The sequence below is a fragment of the Oncorhynchus masou genome, unplaced genomic scaffold, assembly GCF_036934945.1.
Source record: "Oncorhynchus masou masou isolate Uvic2021 unplaced genomic scaffold, UVic_Omas_1.1 unplaced_scaffold_651, whole genome shotgun sequence".
Lineage (NCBI taxonomy): Eukaryota > Metazoa > Chordata > Actinopteri > Salmoniformes > Salmonidae > Oncorhynchus > Oncorhynchus masou.
Genome location: NW_027012949.1, coordinates 257,631 through 280,348, shown reverse-complemented (window position 1 = coordinate 280,348; position 22,718 = coordinate 257,631). Strand labels below are relative to the sequence as shown.

At 47.4% G+C, this 22,718-nt stretch overlaps 1 protein-coding gene and 1 pseudogene across 1 annotated transcript; both read left to right on the top strand.

Annotated features, from left to right (window-relative positions):
- Nucleotides 1-4,513: 4,513 nt before the first annotated feature.
- LOC135536694 (coilin-like) lies at nt 4,514-19,811 on the top strand. Its single transcript, XM_064962953.1, is given in 9 exon segments — nt 4,514-6,069; nt 6,071-6,279; nt 6,625-7,188; nt 7,818-7,932; nt 8,162-8,251; nt 14,077-14,124; nt 15,635-15,704; nt 17,257-17,345; nt 18,826-19,811. Coding segments are annotated over 9 exon segments (1,287 nt in total). The 5' UTR covers nt 4,514-6,027; the 3' UTR covers nt 18,886-19,811.
- Nucleotides 19,812-20,276: 465 nt separating this feature from the next.
- LOC135536690 (rab11 family-interacting protein 4A-like) overlaps nt 20,277-22,718 on the top strand; it is a 191,199-nt pseudogene continuing 188,757 nt past the window's right edge.

Here is a 22,718-nt window from a genome sequence, read left to right as displayed (position 1 = left end):
CAAAGAATGTCTGCAGCATTGAAGGTCCCCAAGAACACAGTGGCCTCCATCATTCTTAAATGGAAGAAATTTGGAACCACCAAGACTCATCCAAGAGCTGGCCGACATGCCAAACTGAGCTATCGGGGGAGAAGGGCATTGGTCAGGGAGGTGACCTATAACCCCATGATCAAACCCTAGAGCAGGAGCCGGGGAATGAGTTGACATCTCCTTCCTTCAACTCAAGACTCAAGACTGCTCTCTCCATGTTCACATGATCTGTGGGTTTGATTGATTGACTGGTAGGTATTGATTGATTTTGATTCTCTCATTTGACCTGCAGAAATGTAAAGCCACAGCAAATACAAGGTAAGTGAACCATCTCTGTCTCTATCTCTCTCCCCACTTATTTCCCTCTCTCCTCTGTTGTTCTGAACCCAGCCCCAAAGCAGCCTTGACTCCTGAATGTTCCTCCAGAGAACTACGCGTTGCTGTACCTGAACAAGACCGGGTCTCGGGATGGCTGGTCGACGTGGCCAAACACCTGGGCAACCTGCGCTTCAGAGTGTGGGAGAAGATGAAGGACATTCTGGCCTGTAGTGATTATCAATGTGTGATTATACTGTGCAATATGTAGGTTTACAATTTCAATGAAATAAGGGAACTACTGTATCAGAAGGTTCTACTTCAGAATGTATTTTATTTCTCCTCCACTCCTGTGGTTTTGGACCTCAACACTGCCCACTCAGATGACTTGACAAGTGTGGAAAGTTCCTGAAAACATTGTGGCACCTCAGAGTCCTGACAACAGAAATAGGTTTCTTCCCATCAGCTGCGTCCTGGACTCAGAGGCATATCCTCAGTGGAACACTGTTGGGACGTGGACGTTGGGGACAACGGACACTGGAGGCTGGGTGTGGGCTGAAGGAGCCGAGGGGGTGTGGGCCAAACTTCACCTGGTCAAACAGCAGTCTGTTGCACAAGGATGGGATCTACTGACTCATCTCCTCTGTAGTACAGGGTACTGGTCATACTGCAGTCTGTTGTACAAGGATGGGATCTACTGACTCATCTCCTCTGTAGTACAGGGTACTGGTCATACTGCAGTCTGTTGTACAAGGATGGGATCTACTGACTCATCTCCTCTGTAGTACAGGGTACTGGTCATACTGCAGTCTGTTGTACAAGGATGGGATCTACTGACTCATCTCCTCTGTAGTACAGTGTACTGGTCATACTGCAGTCTGTTGTACAAGGATGGGATCTACTGACTCATCTCCTCTGTAGTACAGGGTACTGGTCATACTGCAGTCTGTTGTATAAGGATGGGATCTACAGACTCATCTCCTCTGTAGTACAGGGTACTGGTCATACTGCAGTCTGTTGTATAAGGATGGTATCTACTGACTCATCTCCTCTGTAGTACAGGGTACTGGTCATACTGCAGTCTGTTGTACAAGGATGGGATCTCCTGACTCATCTCCTCTGTAGTACAGGGTACTGGTCATACTGCAGTCTGTTGTACAAGGATGGGATCTACTGACTCATCTCCTCTGTAGTACAGGGTACTGGTCATACTGCAGTCTGTTGTACAAGGATGGGATCTACTGACTCATCTCCTCTGTAGTACAGGGTACTGGTCATACTGCAGTCTGTTGTACAAGGATGGGATCTACTGACTCATCTCCTCTGTAGTACAGGGTACTGGTCATACTGCAGTCTGTTATACAAGGATGGGATCTACTGACTCATCTCCTCTGTAGTACAGGGTACTGGTCATACTGCAGTCTGTTGTACAAGGATGGGATCTACTGACTCATCTCCTCTGTTGTACAGGGTACTGGTCAAAAATATGGCTCACTAAAGTGCAAGTAAGAGACAGACCTCGGAGGATCAGGGTGTTTGTGGACATGGACAGAGGATGTGGGGAATTCTATGAACCCCCATCAACAAAATATCAGTATACTGACTTAGTTACAACTTTGTTAAAAAGAGAGTTTTTCCATTTGTTGTCCATGGACAGTCTCCTTTGAGTATCATACCAGTCAAACCCACTGTCTCAGTACCAGCAGTAAACTACTGATTGCTGTGGCTAACAGTATGTCACCGTCAGAGGGTTCACATGTAGCTGCCGTGGGGTTTATTCACTAGAAACCCAACAGAACCCAAACAGAAGAATACGAAACGTGTGGGACTTACCTGAATTTGTCAATAGAAACTCTTGTTTTCATTGCAAAATGTTTTACTCAGTGTACAATAATCAATACACTCCTGTCTGAACAACAGGAGTGTGGCGCAAGGGTTATCCACAAACTTATTAGATTACCTTGGAATGTTGTTGATGCTCAGTTCATGTTAGCAATCAACCAAATATAACTTGAAGCAATCCTACATCTTTACATACTAGCTAGTTTCTTTATGTAGCTCTGATATATATATACACAATACTACGTTGAAGCAATAAGACCCGAGGGGATGTGGTATATAGCTAATATACCACGGCTAAGGGCGGTTCTTTCACGGGATGCAGCGCGGAGTGCCTGGACACAGACCTTAGCCGTGGTATATTGACCATATACCACAGCCCCTCGGGCCTTATTGCTATTATAAACTGGTTACTAAAGTAATTAGAGCAGTAATAACACATGTTTTGTCATACCTATGGTATACGGTCTCATGTACCACGGATGTCAGCCAATCAGCATTCAGGGCTGGAACCACCCAGTTTATAATTGTTGGTATATTTTAAGGAGGAATTTTTAGTTCAAAATCAAATCAAATGTATTTATATAGCCCTTCGTACATCAGCTGATATCTCAAAGTGCTGTACAGAAACCCAGCCTAAAACCCCAAACAGCAAGCAATGCAGGTGTAGAAGCACGGTGGCTAGGAAAACTCCCTAGAAAGGCCAAAACCTATGAAGAAACCTAGAGACTAACCAGGCTATGTGGGGTGGCCAGTCCTCTTCTGGCTGTGACGGTGGAGATTATAACAGAACATGGCCAAGATGTTCAAATGTTCATAAATGACCAGCATGGTCGAATAATAATAAGGCAGAACAGTTGAAACTGGAGCAGCAGCACGGTCAGGTGGACTGGGGACAGCAAGGAGTCATCATGTCAGGTAATCCTGGGGCATGGTCCGAGGGCTCAGGTCCTCCGAGAGAGAGAGAAAGAAAGAGAGAAAGAGAGAATTAGAGAGAGCACACTTAAATTCACACAGGACACCGAATAGGACAGGAGAAGTACTCCAGATATAACAAACTGACCCTAGCCCCCCGACACCATAAACTACTGCAGCATAAATACTGGAGGCTGAGACAGGAGGGGTCAGGAGACACTGTGGCCCCATCCGAGGACACCCCCGGACAGGGCCAAACAGGAAGGATATAACCCCACCCACTTTGCCAAAGCACAGCCCCCACACCACTAGAGGGATATCTTCAACCACCAACTTACCATCCTGAGACAAGGCTGAGTATAGCCCACATAGATCTCCGCCACGGCACAACCCACGGCACAACCCAAGGGGGGACGCCAACCCAGACAGGATGACCACATCAGTGAATCAACCCACTCAGGTGACGCACCCCCTCCAGGGACGGTATGAGAGAGCCCCAGTAAGCCAGTGACTCAGCCCCTGTAATAGGGTTAGAGGCAGAGGATCCCAGTGGAAAGAGGGGAACCGGCCAGGCAGAGACAGCAAGGGCGGTTCGATGCTCCAGGGCCTTTCCGTTCACCTTCCCACTCCTGGGCCAGACTACACTCAATCATATGACCCACTGAAGACTTAAAGGTTGAGACCGAGTTTGCATCTCTGACATGGGTAGGCAGACCGTTCCATAAAAATTGAGCTCTATAGGAGAAAGCCCTGCCTCCAGCTGTTTGCTTAGAAATTCTAGGGACAATTAGGAGGCCTGCGTCTTGTGACCATAGCGTACGTGCGTAGGTATGTAGCGTAGGTATGTAGCGTAGGTATGTACGGCAGGACCAAATCAGAGAGATAGGTAGGAGCAAGCTTATTGACCAAAATTGCTTCTACTTTGTTGTCTACTCTGTTTAAATCAGTTGTAAAAGCTGTTTGTAAAAAAAAACATGGTTTGATACATCTTCTGTGAAGGTTTACATGTCTTGATACATCTACTGTGAAGGTTTCCATGTCTTATGTATATCCGTGTATCCTAACCAGCGGTACCAGAACCCCCGGGGGGTAATGGGCCTATCCACAGGGGGTACCTGAGAAGACTGAGGCCATAGGCTTACCAGTAATGGGCATGAGGGGGTACTCTGGGCAGAGTAAAATGGACTTGGTGGTACAGTAACCAGAAGGTTGGGAACCACTGACGTACATCATGAAAATGCCTGGTTGAAAATACTGCCACTTTACCCTCTCTTGATGTTTACAACTACTTCTACCAAAGATTGAGTGTACTCTGCTGTCGCCTAGTGGCAAGAAAGGGAATCGCATATTGAAGCCGTGTGAAACATTCGGCTCTCAGTGCTTCCAGTCAGAGCGTTTGTTTTGAAATGGGGAAGTCAAGTTTTGTAACAATCCAATAGGAGGAAGGAAAACAGCAGCTTCACATTACAGTTGGTCGAATAACCAGATTTTTTTACAAATATATAAGAATGCAACTAGCCAGCTAAGCAACTAGTTAGTTAGGTAGCGGTCGAAATTTAATCAATTGTTACCTGGAGGAAAATGGGGGAGGGTTTAGCATTTTCTTGTATTTAGTCCAGGGGAGGGTCATGTAATTTGTAATCGATTTATATGTCAATATTTGTCAGCATTTTGGAATGTACGTGTTGAATTCGGGTATGTAACTTTGGTGTACAACCCTGCTCTCTCTCGTTCTCCTCGCTGAGCTCGGCTGGGTGGGCACTTAGCTTTCCATTGGCTTTTCGATCAGACCCTCTCTGTGCTTGGTGTACCAGAACGTGGGCATGTAGAGTATCTCGTGAATCAAATTGTGCTTGTAGTGATGACGTAGGGAGCTAGCGCACAATAAGAACGATGGTAGAAATGTTGCATTCAAAACAACTGGGAACTCAGAAATCTCACACTTCGGTGCGTTCAAGACAACTCGGGGAAAGGGAGGGGAGAACGAGCTCCGACGGGAAAATAGTTTTGAAAGGTCATCCAACTCCGAATTCAAAGTCGGAAACTCGGACATCTTGCTGGAGATCTGACTTTACGACCTGAAGATCACTGACATTAGTTGTCCTCTTGTGTGTGTGTGTGTGTGTGTGGGTTCCCAGTTGTCTTGAAAGCGCCAAAAAAACTCTGCTGTATCACAACAACAAGCATGGCGTTGCACAATTGTGGAAGGACCACAGCTTGTGAAACATGTATCTTCACTACAATTTGCAGGGTTCTTTGCGGTCTCTGTCCGCTGAAGAGAGTTTAGAAAAGTTTAATAGAATTTTGGAGTTGAATGGAGATGGTTCCTCAATGTGGAAAAACGTGAAGGGATAAATTCAGGTGTAGGAGGAGTTACTGAGTTTTTCAAGCGATATGTTTATCCTAGGCTGCCTGTCATTACATCTGATTATGTTTTTATACGAAGCATTAGTCTCACATTCTATAGTCAACTTACACACACTGACATGCACTACCTCACCAGCTCTGTGTGACGTTTTAAATGTATGTAGATCTGTCCTTCATGAGAATGTTTTGTTGTTGACCAAAATGGTTCCTACTGTTGCCTACTACTAGGTTCTGCCAATCAATTGTTAGGCTATTTGTTAATAAAACATGTATTGATCTTTTGTTAAGGGTTTTACGTTTTGAAAAAGACTGCCTCTTTACCGGACTTGTGTTTTTTTAAATGTTTTCAACTACCCCTGCCAAAGATTTTAGAGTATAATTGACCCTGTGGCTGTGTTATCTAGTGGTAACCGGCTAGTGCTTCCGGTATGAGAAATATTTAGCTGGCTAATTCCCTTCCGTACCAACAGGTGGCAGTAAATGAACGAGTCAACTCTTCAAAAGACAGGCAACTAGTTTTCTGAACGGCGTGTGAGATAGATTTCCTTCCACACAGCAACAATGGCAGCCTCCAATACCAATGTGATACGGGTGCGATTGTATTTTTGATTACCCGCCGCCCTCGGTATCCGACTGTCGCATGTGCTGGGTCCTCGTGGATCTGAACAAATGCCGCGTGGTAGCAGACATAGCCAGCGTGATCAGGGAAAAGTTTGACTTCAGTCGCAGGAGCATTTTGAGTCTGTTCATCGAAGAGTGCTACCTGCCGCACACAGAGAGCATCTACGTAGTCCGAGATAACGACACTATCAGGTGCGTCACACACACACACACACACACCCCCGGCTAGCCAGACATGTTTTTATCCAGTCTGATCCACGCTTAGCTCTAGACCTGCGCTAAGTGCTTTGGACAAGAGCTAATGGCGCTGTAACTTTCATTAGGATTTCCGTCTGTGATCTAACCCACGTGGTTGGTTCATTCTATTTATTTGGGTTGGTTATGCAGCCGAGCTAGGTAGCTAGCTACACCGGCTTGCAACAAAACAATAGACGGGTTGCACTGCAAGCCTGGTCTTAGCCTAGGCCAATCACACACCACCCCTAGTACTTTGAGAATATCTACCGTTCCAACCCTCCGTGTTGTGTTGATTGACAGAGTGAAGGTGGACACCCTAACCCTTTCGAATGGAAGTCAGTCGAACACATCTGTTGTGAAGTCCAAGAAGAGGAGGAGAGATGCCGAGGAGGAGGAGGAGCCCACACGGAACCGAGTGAGTGAAGAGTGGAAGAAAAAGAAGAAGAGAAAGAAGGAGAGTCAGGAGGCCGATTCCAACCAGGCTGCGGTTGAAGAGAGGAGGAAAGAAGACAAGCAGAAGAAGAAGAAGAAAAAGAAAGATAAGAAGGTGGTGACCAAAACCACTGCCTCGTCCACAGGACCCTCTCCCACCTCGTCCACAGGACCCTCTCCCACCTCGTCCACAGGACCCTCTCCCACCGTAGTCAAAGCGGACAAAAACCCCAAGAAGGCTCCAGCGGCCACAGCCGTATCTGTTAACGGTAAAGCCACAGCAAAGACCCCGAATGGGGAAACGGATGACTCTTCTGATTCCAGTGAAAGTAGTGAGGAGGAGGAGGCCCCAGTCAAAAACCCATGCAGAAACTACCCTCCAAATCACACTCTGCTAACGCTACACCCCCTGTCACATCTAAAGCCACCCCTGTAGTTAAACCCCAAGTCCCCATTAAGAAACCACGCCCACCTCCCTCATCATCTGATTCAGACTCCTCAGACTCATCGGGTGACGATGCCTGTAGCAAAGCTACCACAGGCAAACCTCCCGTTAAAACCAAACTCCTTTACCCAAACCTGCTGCCATTCCTCCTGCCACCATACCCACTGGCTCCAGAGCTGGTCCTAGAGACAAAACCACCCCCTCCAGGCCCAGCCTCCCTTCCTCAGGTCCCAGGACCTCTGTATCCCCTGGCCAGAGAGCTAATGCTCCAGGACCAGGCTCTACCCCAGCAGTGCAGAAGGCCCACAGGAGGCCTGAGAGCCCAGGCTCTAGTAGTAGTAGTGAGGAGGAGATCCAGCTGGTTATCAAACAACCGGGCCTGGGGATGGGGATAGTCCCTGCTATGGCAGCACAACCCACCTGGAGAGGCTGGGGAAGCCCTAGGGGTGTGGAGAGAGGTGGGGGTAGAGGGGTTAGGGGTAGAGGGGATGGAGGCCAGAGTTGGGGTGGTGGAGGTAGGGGTGTTAGAGGGGAGTGGGACAGGGGTCCTCGTGGTGGGGAGTGGGATAGGGGTTCTCGTGGGGGTAGAGGAGGAGAGGGGAAGATAGCGGGGCAGGGGAGGAGATAATGCAGGGTTTTATTTCAACTATGAAGGTGGACAGCGACAGCAGACTCCTCAGCCACCATCGTACCAGAAGGACTCCCTGATTAACAGCTCTGTGGTGTTCCAGGTAAGTCAACTGACTGCTGCACAGTATTCCAGGGTTGGTCAATTCAAGTCATTTAGATTTAATTTTTTTAAATTCTCATTCAAAAGCACAGAACTGGAATTGGCATTTCAGTTTACATCCTGAATTGAAATGGACTCGACACCGACCCTGTGGCATTCTGTAACCTACTTCTGTTGCTGCTGCAACGAAGATGTGGGAGGTATGACATTTATAGGTGTGTGTGTTGTAGAACCCGTCAGAGAGTGTCCCCAAGAGGGACTACAGTGAGATGCCCCTCCTAGCTGCTCCCCCTCAGGACGGACAGAAGATCGCCTTCAAGGTAACCCACTACTTATAGACCTTGAGGTAACCCACTACTTATAGACCTTCGAGGTAACCCACCGCTTATAGACCGACCGTCGAGTTAACCCACCGCTTATAGACCGACCGCCGAGGTAACCCACCTCTTATAGACCGTCGAGGTAACCCACCACTTATAGACCGACCGTCGAGGTAACCCACCTCTTATAGACCGACCGTCGAGGTAACCCACCGCTTATAGACCGACCGTCGAGGTAACCGACCGTCGAGGTAACCCACCGCTTATAGACCGACCGTCGAGGTAACCCACCGCTTATAGACCGACCGTCGAGGTAACCCACCTCTTATAGACCGTCGAGGTAACCCACCTCTTATAGACCGACCGTCGAGGTAACCCACCGCTTATAGACCGACCGTCGAGGTAACCGACCGTCGAGGTAACCCACCTCTTATAGACCGACCGTCGAGGTAACCCACCGCTTATAGACCGACCGTCGAGGTAACCCACCTCTTATAGACCGACCGTCGAGGTAACCCACCGCTTATAGACCGACCGTCGAGGTAACCCACCTCTTATAGACCGACCGTCGAGGTAACCCACCTCTTATAGACCGACCGTCGAGGTAACCCACCTCTTATAGACCGACCGTCGAGGTAACCCACCTCTTATAGACCGTCGAGGTAACCCACCTCTTATAGACCGACCGTCGAGGTAACCCACCTCTTATAGACCGACCGTCGGGGTAACCCACCTCTTATAGACCGACCGTCGAGGTAACCCACCTCTTATAGACCGACCGTCGAGGTAACCCACCTCTTATAGACCGACCGTCGAGGTAACCCACCTCTTATAGACCGACCGTCGAGGTAACCCACCGTTTATAGACCGACTGTCGAGGTAACCCACCTCTTATAGACCGTCGAGGTAACCCACCGCTTATAGACCGACCGTCGAGGTAACCGACCGTCGAGGTAACCCACCGCTTATAGACCGACCGTCGAGGTAACCCACCGCTTATAGACCGACCGTCGAGGGTAACCCACCTCTTATAGACCGTCGAGGTAACCCACCTCTTATAGACCGACCGTCGAGGTAACCCACCGCTTATAGACCGACCGTCGAGGTAACCGACCGTCGAGGTAACCCACCTCTTATAGACCGACCGTCGAGGTAACCCACCGCTTATAGACCGACCGTCGAGGTAACCCACCTCTTATAGACCGACCGTCGAGGTAACCCACCGCTTATAGACCGACCGTCGAGGTAACCCACCTCTTATAGACCGACCGTCGAGGTAACCCACCTCTTATAGACCGACCGTCGAGGTAACCCACCTCTTATAGACCGACCGTCGAGGTAACCCACCTCTTATAGACCGTCGAGGTAACCCACCTCTTATAGACCGACCGTCGAGGTAACCCACCTCTTATAGACCGACCGTCGAGGTAACCCACCTCTTATAGACCGACCGTCGAGGTAACCCACCTCTTATAGACCGACCGTCGAGGTAACCCACCTCTTATAGACCGACCGTCAAGGTAACCCACCGTTTATAGACCGACTGTCGAGGTAACCCACCGCTTATAGACCGACCGTCGAGGTAACCCACCGCTTATAGACCGACCGTCGAGGTAACCGACCGTCGAGGTAACCCACCGCTTATAGACCGACCGTCGAGGTAACCCACCTCTTATAGACCGTCGAGGTAACCCACCTCTTATAGACCGTCGAGGTAACCCACCTCTTATAGACCGTCGAGGTAACCCACCTCTTATAGACCGTCGAGGTAACCCACCTCTTATAGACCGTCGAGTAACCCTCCGCTTATAGACCGACCGTCGAGGTAACCCACCTCTTATAGACCGTCGAGGTAACCCACCTCTTATAGACCGACCGTCGAGGTAACCCACCGCTTATAGACCGACCGTCGAGGTAACTCACCGCTTATAGACCGACCGTCGAGGTAACCCACCGCTTATAGACCCACCGTCGAGGTAACCCACCGCTTATAGACCGACCGTCGAGGTAACCCACCGCTTATAGACCCACCGTCGAGGTAACCCACCGCTTATAGACCCACCGTCGAGGTAACCCACCGCTATAGACCCACCGTCGAGGTAACCCACCGCTTATAGACCCACCGTCGAGGTAACCCACCGCTTATAGACCGACCGTCGAGGTAACCCACCTCTTATAGACCGACCGTCGAGGTAACCCACCTCTTATAGACCGACCGTCGAGGTAACCCACCTCTTATAGACCGACCGTCGAGGTAACCCACCTCTTATAGACCGACCGTCGAGGTAACCCACCTCTTATAGACCGACCGTCGAGGTAACCCACCTCTTATAGACCGACCGTCGAGGTAACCCACCGCTTATAGACCGACCGTCGAGGTAACCCACCTCTTATAGACCCGACCGTCGAGGTAACCCACCGCTTATAGACAGACCGTCGAGGTAACCCACCTCTTATAGACCGACCGTCGAGGTAACCCACCTCTTATAGACCGTCGAGGTAACCCACTTATAGACCGACCGTCGAGGTAACCCACCGCTTATAGACCGTCGAGGTAACCCACCTCTTATAGACCGACCGTCGAGGTAACCCACCTCTTATAGACCGACCGTCGAGGTAACCCACCTCTTGTAGACCGACCGTCGAGGTAACCCACCTCTTATAGACCGGCCGTCGAGGTAACCCACCTCTTATAGACCGACCGTCGAGGTAACCCACCTCTTATAGACAGACCGTCGAGGTAACCCACCTCTTATAGACCGACCGTCGAGGTAACCCACCTCTTATAGACCGTTGAGGTAACCCACCGCTTATAGACCGTCGAGGTAACCCACCGCTTGTAGACCTGCTGGCAGTTCCGTACTCACCACACAGCTCAGTCTGATACACTGGGTTCAAATGGAAGCAATGCGCCTTCACTCAGGTCATGTCTTTATTTCCAGGGTGGTCTCAGTAACACGTCATGTCCCAGTGGTTCAAATTTTTTGCCTTCACTCAGGTCATGTCTTTATTTAGCCAGGTGGTCCACTCAGTAACACGGGCCACTGTTTCCCAGTGGTTCAAATGGAAGCAATGCGTTTTGCCTTCACTCAGGTCATGTCTTTATTTAGCCAGGGTGGTCCACTCAGTAACACGGGCCACTGTTTCCCAGTGGTTCAAATGGAAGCAATGCGTTTTGCCTTCACTCAGGTCATGTGTCTTTATTTAGCCAGGGTGGTCCACTCAGTAACACGGGCCACTGTTTCCCAGTGGTTCAAATGGAAGGGCCTCAGTGTACTGGTAGAAGGAAGACCATAGTTAGTGTATAACGTCACTCCATTCAGACACTGGAGCCTTCTTCCTGCTCAGGTCATGTGACCAGGAAACTCCTAGCTGTACTAATTCAGTCGACTCTCCATGGACGAGGAGGGAAAGGGTTAAAGATGCTGCTGATGTACAATGGCAACAGAAAGTATGTGAAGCCTTTGGAATGACCCGGATTTCTGCATTCATTCATCATTTGATCTGATCTTCACCTAAGTCACAACAATAGACCGTCTGCTTAAAACTAATATCAAACAACCATAGGTTTTCAAGTCTTTCTTGAACCCCCCCGTGTAAACATGCACAGTAGAGGGTTGTAAACATGCACAGTAGAGGGTTGTAAACAGGCGCAGTAGAGGGTTGTAAACATGCGCAGTAGAGGGTTGTAAACATGCGCAGTAGAGGGTTGTAAACATGCGCAGTAGAGGGTTGTAAACATGCGCAGTAGAGGGTTGTAAACATGCGCAGTAGAGGGTTGTAAACATGCGCAGTAGAGGGTTGTAAACATGCGCAGTAGAGGGTTGTAAACATGCGCAGTAGAGGGTTGTAAACATGCGCAGTAGAGGGTTGTAGACATGCGCAGTAGAGGGTTGTAGACATGCGCAGTAGAGGGTTGTAAACATGCGCAGTAGAGGGTTGTAAACATGCGCAGTAGAGGGTTGTAAACATGCGCAGTAGAGGGTTGTAAACATGCGCAGTAGAGGGTTGTAAACATGCGCAGTAGAGGGTTGTAAACATGCGCAGTAGAGGGTTGTAGACGGGCGCAGTAGAGGTTGTAGACGGGCGCAGTAGAGGGTTGTAGACGGGCGCAGTAGAGGGTTGTAGACGGGCGCAGTAGAGGGTTGTAGACGGGCGCAGTACAGGGTTGTAAAGTATGTGAAGCCTTGGATTTAATAACTGGTTGACCGTCCTTTCGCAGCAATAACCTCAACTAAATGTTTCCTGTAGTTGTTGGTCAGACCTGTACAACGGTCAGGATGAATGTTGGACCATTCCTCTTTACAAAACCGCTTCAGTTCAGCAATGTTCAAGGGATGTCTGGTGTGAACTGCTCTCTTGAGGTCATGCCACAGCATCTCAAATCCGGTTGAGGTGAGGACTCTGACTGGGACACTCCAGAAGGCGTATTTTCTTCTGTTGAAGCCATTCTGTTGTTGATTTTACTTCTGTGTTTTGGGTCGGTGTCCTGTTGCATCACCCAACTTCTGTTGAACTTCAGTTGGCGGACAGAAAGCCTAACATTCTCCTGCAAAATGTCTTGATAAACTTGGGAATTCATTCTTCTGCCGACGATAGCAAACTGTCCAGTCCCTGAGGCAGCAACGCAGCCCCAAACCTTGATGCTCCCTCCACTATACTTTACAGTTGGGATGAGGTTTTGATGTTGGAGTGCTGGGCTTTTTTCTCCACACATAGTGATGTCTGTTTCTTCCAAACAACTCAACTGTAGTTTCATCTGTCCACAGAATATTTTGCCAGTAGCGCTGTGGAACATCCAGGTGCTCTTTTGCGAACTTCAGACGTGCAGCAATGGCTTCTTCCGTGGTGTCCTCCCATGAACACCATTCTTGTTTAGTGTTTTACGTATCGAAGACTCGTTAACAGAGATGTTAGCATGTTCCAGAGATTTCTGTAGGTCTTAAGCTGACACTCTAGGATTCTTCTTAACCTCATTGATCATTCTGCTCTGTGCTCTTGCAGTCATCTTTGCAGGACGGCCACTCCTAGGGAGAGTAGCAACAGTGCTGAACGTTCTCCATTTATAGACAATTTGTCTTACCGTGGACTGATGAACATCAAGGCTTTTAGAGATACTTTGTAACCCTTTCCAGCTTTATGCAAATCAATCATTCTTAATTAGGTCTTCTGATATCTCTTTTGTTCGAGGCATGGTTCACATCAGGCAATGCTTCTTGTGAATAGCAAACTCAAATTTTGTGAGTGTTTTTTAAAGGGCTGGGCAGCTCTAACCAACATCTCCAATCTCGTCTCATTGATTTGGACTCCAGGTTAGCCGACTCCTGACTCCAATTATCTTTTAGTCATTAGCCTCGGGTTCACATACTTTTTCCAACCTACATTGTGAATGTTTAAATTATGTATTCAATATAGACAAGAAAAATACAGTAATTTGTGTGTTATTAGTTTAAGCACACTGTTTTGTCTATTGTTGTGATTTAGATGAAGATCAGATCAAATTTGATGACCCATTCATGCAGAAGTCCGAGTAATTTATGCATAATTCCGGTTATTTTATGCAGAAGTCCGGGTAATTTATGCAGAAGTCCGGGTAATTTATGCAGAAGTCCGGGTAATTTATGCAGAAGTCTAGGTAATTCCAAAGGGTTCACATACATTTTTCTTGCCACTGTGAGTCTTTCTGTTTTCCATGTGAATAAAACTTCTTTAATTAAAATAGAAGAACAGTGAGAGATGACTGTAGAGTTGTGTGTTGCTAAGGTGCTACACACCTCCATGTAACTCATTATCACTCTGTCGTGTGTGTGTGTGTGTGTTCACAGCTGCTGGAGCTGACAGAGAACTACACACCAGAGGTGTCTGAGTATAAAGTAAGTAAAAATAGTTGAAAGACTCGCTGTTTTCTCTCTCTGTCTGGTATAACTTGAGGAGAAAGAGCTGCGTGAACACTGTTAGGAACTGTTTTCTCTCTGTCTGGTATAACTTGAGGAGAAAGAGCTGTGTGAACACTGTTAGGAACTGTTTTCTCTCTCTCCTCTGTCTCGTATAACTTGAGGAGAAAGAGCTGCGTGAACACTGTTAGGAACTGTTTTCTCTCTCTGTCTGGTATAACTTGAGGAGAAAGAGCTGCGTGAACACTGTTAGGAACTGTTTTCTCTCTGTCTGGTATAACTTGAGGAGAAAGAGCTGCGTGAACACTGTTAGGAACTGTTTTCTCTCTGTCTGGTATAACTTGAGGAGAAACAGCTGCGTGAACACTGTTAGGGACTGTTCTCTCTCTGTCTGTCTCGTATAACTTGAGGAGAAAGAGCTGCGTGAACACTGTTAGGGACTGTTTTCTCTCTGTCTGGTATAACTTGAGGAGAAAGAGCTGCGTGAACACTGTTAGGGACTGTTTTCTCTCTGTCTGGTATAACTTGAGGAGAAAGAGCTGCGTGAACACTGTTAGGAACTGTTTTCTCTCTGTCTGGTATAACTTGAGGAGAAAGAGCTGCGTGAACACTGTTAGGGACTGTTTTCTCTCTCTGTCTGGTATAACTTGAGGAGAAAGAGCTGCGTGAACACTGTTAGGAACTGTTTTCTCTCTGTCTGGTATAACTTGAGGAGAAAGAGCTGCGTGAACACTGTTAGGGACTGTTTTCTCTCTCTCCTCTGTCTCGTATAACTTGAGGAGAAAGAGCTGCGTGAACACTGTTAGGAACTGTTTTCTCTCTCTGTCTGGTATAACTTGAGGAGAAAGAGCTGTGTGAACACTGTTAGGAACTGTTTTCTCTCTGTCTGGTATAACTTGAGGAGAAAGAGCTGCGTGAACACTGTTAGGAACTGTTTTCTCTCTGTCTGGTATAACTTGAGGAGAAAGAGCTGCGTGAACACTGTTAGGAACTGTTTTCTCTCTGTCTGGTATAACTTGAGGAGAAAGAGCTGCGTGAACACTGTTAGGGACTGTTTTCTCTCTGTCTGGTATAACTTGAGGAGAAACAGCTGCGTGAACACTGTTAGGGACTGTTTTCTCTCCTCTGTCTGGTATAACTTGAGGAGAAAGAGCTGCGTGAACACTGTTAGGAACTGTTTTCTCTCCTCTGTCTGGTATAACTTGAGGAGAAAGAGCTGCGTGAACACTGTTAGGGACTGTTTTCTCTCTCTCTGTCTGGTATAACTTGAGGAGAAAGAGCTGCGTGAACACTGTTAGGGACTGTTTTCTCTCTGTCTGGTATAACTTGAGGAGAAAGAACTGCGTGAACACTGTTAGGAACTGTTTTCTCTCTCTGTCTGTAGAATTAAATACATGTGGTAAATGTTTATATGCTACATATTTAAAAATGTAATTGGTTTCATTTGGGTAATGTTCTTTCTCACTGCGTCTCCCTGTTTGTCTATCAGGAGGGGAAAATCATTCATTTTGACCACAGCACCAAACAGATTGAGCTCGAACTGCTCTCTGCTTATCAAGGTAGGATGAAACAGATGGCTGCTCTCTGCTTATCAAGGTAAGGCCAACCGGATGGCTGCTCTCTGCTTATCAAGGTAAGGCCAACCGGATGGCTGCTCTCTGCTTATCAAGGTAAGGCCAACCGGATGGCTGCTCTCTGCTTATCAAGGCCAACCGGATGGCTGCTCTCTGCTTATCAAGGTAAGGCCAAACGGATGGCTGCTCTCTGCTTATCAAGGTAAGGCCAAACGGATGGCTGCTCTCTGCTTATCAAGGTAAGGCCAAACGGATGACTGCTCTCTGCTTATCAAGGTAAGGCCAACCGGATGGCTGCTCTCTGCTTATCAAGGTAAGGCCAACCGGATGGCTGCTCTCTGCTTATCAAGGTAAGGCCAACCGGATGGCTGCTCTCTGCTTATCAAGGTAAGGCCAACCGGATGGCTGCTCTCTGCTTATCAAGGTAAGGCCAACCGGATGGCTGCTCTCTGCTTATCAAGGTAAGGCCAACCGGATGGCTGCTCTCTGCTTATCAAGGTAAGGCCAACCGGATGGCTGCTCTGCTTATCAAGGTAAGGCCAACCGGATGGCTGCTCTCTGCTTATCAAGGTAAGGCCAACCGGATGGCTGCTCTCTGCTTATCAAGGTAAGGCCAAACGGATGGCTGCTCTCTGCTTATCAAGGTAAGGCCAAACGGATGGCTGCTCTCTGCTTATCAAGGTAGGATGAATATCCCTCACTTCACAGTTTAAGTGAATGGGGGAAATGAAGGAAATAACTGTTGAATGGCGATACTCCACCCTTCTCCCAGAGTGCACTGGCACAACTTCCTGTCATTGGATTGATGTAATGATTGGCTGGAGTGAGCTTCCACTGTTAAATCCATGATGAGAAGTGTTCCAGGGTACACTTTGGGAGAAAGGTGGAGAATCGGGACTCGGACGATGTTTCCCTCAGCCATCTGAAGGCACCTTGGCACTACCTGTCATTGCTTGACCTTACCAAGATGGACCCTTAACATGTCTGTCTTCCCCTCACCTTGGCACTACCTGTCATTGCTTGACCTTACCAAGATGGACCCTTAACATGTCTGTCTTCCCCTCACCTTGGCACTACCTGTCATTGCTGGACCTTACCAAGATGGGCCAACCTTTAACATGTCTGTCTGCCCCTCACCTGGCACTACCTGTCATTACTGGACCTTACCAAGATGGACCCTAAACATGTCTGTCTGCCCCTCACCTGGCACTACCTGTCATTGCTGGACCTTACCAAGATGGGCCAACCTTTAACATGTCTGTCTGCCCCTCACCTGGCACTACCTGTCATTACTGGACCTTACCAAGATGGGCCAACCTTAACATGTCTGTCTTCCCCTCACTACCTGTCATTGCTGGACCTTACCAAGATGGGCCAACCTTTAACATGTCTGTCTGCCCCTCACCTGGCACTACCTGTCATTACTGGACCTTACCAAGATGGACCTTTAACATGTCTGTCTGCCCCTCACCTGGCACTACCTGTCATTACTGGACCTTACCAAGATGGACCTTTAACATGTCTGTCTGCCCCTCAGCGCCGGGGGAGCCGGGGAAGTTTGACCTGGTGTATCAGAACGCGGACGGATCCGAGAGTGTGGAGTACGCTGTGTCCCGGGGCTCCAGGGTAAGATAGAGAACACTGTTACTCTACGTTTATATATACATGAATAAAGCCAATAGGAGCAGTGTGGAGTACGCTGTGTCCCGGGGCTCCAGGGTAAGACATAGAACACTGTTACTCTACGTTTATATATACATGAATAAAGCCAATAGAATCAGTGTGGAGTACGCTGTGTCCCGGGGCTCCAGGGTAAGACAGAACACTGTTACTCTACGTTTATATATACATGAATACAGCCAATAGAATCAGTGTGGAGTACGCTGTGTCCCGGGGCTCCAGGGTAAGATATAGAACACTGTTACTCTACGTTTATATATACATGAATAAAGCCAATAGGAGCAGTGTGGAGTACGCTGTGTCCCGGGGCTCCAGGGTAAGACATAGAACACTGTTACTCTACGTTTATATATACATGAATAAAGCCAATAGAATCAGTGTGGAGTACGCTGTGTCCCGGGGCTCCAGGGTAAGACATAGAACACTGTTACTCTACGTTTATATATACATGAATAAAGCCAATAGGAGCAGTGTGGAGTACGCTGTGTCTGCTACTGTACAGCGCTATTTCACAGACCCTGCCTGCAGGCACTGGTGCTGCAGCACAATTGATCTGCACACATTCATCAATGTAGATGGACTTCATTTCTACAATACTGTATTATCAGATTGTATGTCAGAGCCAGGGTCTGGCGTAACACTGGGGGGAGGGTGGCGGCGTAACACTGGGGGGAGGGTGGCGGCGTAACACTGGGGGAGGGTGGCGGCGTAACACTGGGGGAGGGTGGCGGCGTAACACTGGGGGGAGGGTGGCGGCGTAACACTGGGGGGAGGTGGCGGCGTAACACTGGGGGGAGGGTGGCGGCGTAACACTGGGGGGGGGGTGGCGGCGTAACACTGGGGGGGGGCGGCGTAACACTGGGGGGGGGTGGCGGCGTAACACTGGGGGGGGAGGGTGGCGGCGTAACACTGGGGGGGTGGCGGCGTAACACTGGGGGGGGGTGGCGGCGTAACACTGGGGGGGGTGGCGGCGTAACACTGGGGGAGGGTGGCGGCGTAACACTGGGGGGGCGTGGCGTAACACTGGGGGGGTGGCTTAACCTTTGAATGTTGTTTTGGTTCCATTGACCATCCTCTCTTCACTAAGCAGGCCTCTTCTCACTCTGTACTGGCTGTGTGACACTGTATGGATGAGCTTGACCCCCTCTCTATTGTCCCTGACTGCATTTTAACCCCACCCACATGTTGAGGGAAGCTGTTCATTGTCCAATGAATGTCCCTTATAATCGTTTAGTTGAAAGGGAAACCTGTTGGGATACTTTAAACCAGGCATAATGGGGGTTAAATGCTTTCCAATAAAACAGCTGTATGTGCAGAATTCGGAATGTTGTGGTTTTCCAGTTACCATGGGGATGTGTTTGTGATGTCACTCCCATAGAATTGAATAGAGTCCTTTTTCAGTGTGTCTTTCTCTCTCTCTCTGCAGGTGACTGAACGTTGGGACTCACTGCTGGAACCCAGGCTAGTTGTTGGGAATTTGAGCTGAGGAACAAGATGGACGTTCTTGGTCGACTTGGCCCAGGCATTTCTAAAACACTGCCCCATTTCCCCTCCCCCCTTGAGTTCCCCAGTATTGGCCAAATTATAATAATTCGGCACACAACCCCAATTTAGACTGGGTTAAAAATGGACCAGCCCAAATCTGGCTTTTGCCAGATCTGCCCCATGGCCAGTCCGTTTCTGGTTGGATGGACTGGGGCTTGTTCTGACTCCTCCATAGACAGTTTACCCTGGACCCAGATTAAGCTGGAGAAGTTCCATTGACTCTGATTTTGTTTAGTTCAGGAGTGGAGCCTTAATCTGGGTCTGGGAAACCAGCCTTACTGTCAACATGTGGTTGACTCTACAGTCTCTCTGATGAAGAACTATATACTGGTAGCTATTTTACCTTACCAAACCCCTTATCCCAGCCTTACTGTTAACATGTGGTTGACTCTACAGTCTCTCTGATGAAGAACTATATACTGGTAGCTATTTTACCTTACCAAACCCCTTATCCCAGCCTTACTGTCAACATGTGGTTGACTCAACTCATTCAGGATGTTTTTTTTAATGGAGATTTGTTAAATTCAATAGTTTTGAGTTTCAGTTTATTTCCTCAGTAGACAAGAATTAAAATGAAATTGACCAGAACCTTGGATTCAGCTAATCAAAGTCTGGATTGAAGCTATTGATTAGTTTTAGTTCTGTGTGTGATGAGCACCATTTTAATGACCCACTTAAACACCTTCTAATGTTGTGTTGTGGAAGGGAGGGCACAGGGTAGGTTGCTTTAAGTACCTTCAAATGTTATTTAATCTTTTTGTCTCTCTACTTTTTTTTTACACATTGATATAACTGTGAATGTCCCATCTTGAATTTAAAAAAAAAACTTGTTTGTAAGATAATAAAGTTTGATATCCTATGACTGGATAGGTGGGGTTGCCATTGTTCCAGTAGTTATCAAGAATACCATCCACACGAGGTCAGGACAATTTAACGGAATGTAAAGAAGCTATTCAGGGTAACCATGGAGCTGGGGCTTGTACAAGGAAAATACATACATTGGCGATTGGAAAACGTGTCATATTTAGTTCCGTTTTTACTTTTTAAATATAATTTATTTTACGTTGATTTACAGTAATCATTAATAACGTCTATTTTCTGTTCAATAGTCCTATGGTTGGAAAACAATCAAGGAGCTAGATGGTGTCACAATAACATCAAATTGTATCTTTCTCAGTATCCTAACATAAAAACACCTGACACTTTAAAAAACACGCTCATGGGCAGATGTTTACGTAAGTCGATTTTTTCCCCTTCATGTTCGTGAATCGTAGCCATTTATCGTCTCTACCCACGACGCGTCGATCAGTGGTCCTTCCCGTTCCGTAACGGGATGCTGCTGATGTCACAGCACCAACCGAGCCAGTCAGCAACGGCACCAGCGGAGGACAGCAACCGGAATGATGGCGAATACAGAACCAATTCTAACAAAGTCCGTCCAATAACGACGTTATCTGACAAACCGAACTCTTAAGATGGAAGGAAACGTCTTCCCCGACCAAGAACAGCTTCTAGGCTTCCTGAAAAAGCTCAAGGAGGTATTCGACGTGTGTGATGAGGATGCTGATGGTTATATTCGGGTCGAACATTTTGTGGATTTGGGGCTCCAGTTCGGGCAGGGGGACAGAGATGAGGTAAGTCTCCGTCTGTCGGTTAACGACATCCACGGATGATGATGAGGATGAATGAGAATTTGGAGGATATTTGATCGAAAGAAGCTCCTGTCTGTGCAAGTGTTTTGAAATATGATCATCACAACATGTATTAGGCCGTATGTGTGTACGTTAGTTTATTATACATGTATTCATCGCCAACGTCGCTATGACACAGACAAACAGGTTGCCAGACAGAACCGAATGTGATCTCGAGGTGACAGTTGGATTTATTTTCTGATGGATTATACGATTTGGTGTAAAAAAATCTAACCTGTTTGATAGGATCATTTAGTTGACACGGTTTAAATAGAACGATACATTCTCATTGACGTCAACACATCTGTACGCGCGCCAACCACAGGTAGGCATATTCCTCCAGGATATTCAGACATCGATAGGTCTTTCATAATGGGGATGGTGAGTCAGACAGACCTAATGGGGAGATGTATATTATATATGTATATTACGGTTGTACCGGAGATCGTGTGTGTCTGCATAAGTGTGGTTACATTTGCCAGGTTGCCATTAGGCTACTTTATCAATGCACTCATTCATTTCAAATGAATCATGATCATTTCTCTATAATGAATGAGAAATAAAACAATTATTATAGATTTGGAAAACTATTGGTGTTTCACTTGTCACAGTACAGGTTTTCCCATACACCTTTATAGACTTGAGAAGCTGACATTCAACCAACCAACATCAATACAAACACATTGAAATCTATCTATCTATCCTGTGTGTACAAAACATTAAGAACACCAGCTCTTTCCATGACACAGACTGATCAGGTGAATCCAGGTGAAATCTATGATCCGTTATTGATGTCACTTGTTAAATCCACTTCAATCAGAAAAAAGGGTTCCAAAAGGGTTCTAAGGCTGTCCCCAAAAAGAGAACCCTTTTTGTTCCAGGTAGAAAGGGTTCTACGGCTGTCCCCAAAAGAGAACCCTTTTTGTTCCAGGTAGAAAGGGTTCTACGGCTGTCCCCAAAAGAGAACCCTTTTTGTTCCAGGTAGAAAGGGTTCTACGGCTGTCCCCAAAAGAGAACCCTTTTTGTTCCAGGTAGAAAGGGTTCTACGGCTGTCCCCAAAAGAGAACCCTTTTGCTCCAGGTAGAAAGGGTTCTACGGCTGTCCCCAAAAGAGAACCCTTTTTGTTCCAGGTAGAAAGGGTTCTACGGCTGTCCCCAAAAGAGAACCCTTTTGTTCCAGGTAGAAAGGGTTCTACGGCTGTCCCCAAAAGAGAACCCTTTTGCTCCAGGTAGAAAGGGTTCTGCGGCTGTCCCCAAAAGAGAACCCTTTTTGCTCCAGGTAGAAAGGGTTCTACTTGCAACCAAATAGGGTTCTTCAAAGGGTTCTCCTATGGGTACAGTTGAAAAACCCTTTAAGGTTCTAGATAGCATTTGTTTTCCTAAGAGTGTAGATGAACGGGAGGAGACAGGTTAAATATAGATTTTTAACCCTTAAGACAATTGGGCACGGATTGTGTATGTGTGCCATTCAGAAAGTGAATGACAAGACAACATCTTTAAGTGCCAAGGGTAGTAGGTGGCCGGCGCACCGATTGGTGTCAAAAACTGCAACGCTGCTGTGTTCTTCACGCTCAACAGTTTCCTGTGTGTATCAAGAATGGTCCACCACCCAAAGGACATCCAGACAACTGGACACCGCTGTGCCTCGACAAACAGCCAGAATCCTTCAGGGGCCATGAATTCTACAAGGTGTTGGAAATGTTTGTTTCTCAATTGGTGTCTAGGGACCAAACGTGTGCCAGGAAAACATTGCCCACACCTTTACACCACCGCCAGCCTGTACCAGGCAGGAAGGACAGGGAAACGGGATACCGAGTCAGTTGCACAACGGAATGCATTCAACTTAAGGACTCTTGTTTAAGGACTCTTGTTCCTTAACTTACCTCATTTGCACTCACTGTATATAGACTTTTTGTTTTCTTTTGTTCTACTGTATTATTGACTGTATGTTTTGTTTATTCCATGTGTAACTCTGTGTTGTTGTATCTGTCAAACCGCTTTGCTTTATCTTGGCCAGGTCGCAGTTGCAATTGAGAACTTGTTCTCAACTAGCCTACCTGGTTAAATAAAGGTGTTCTCAACTA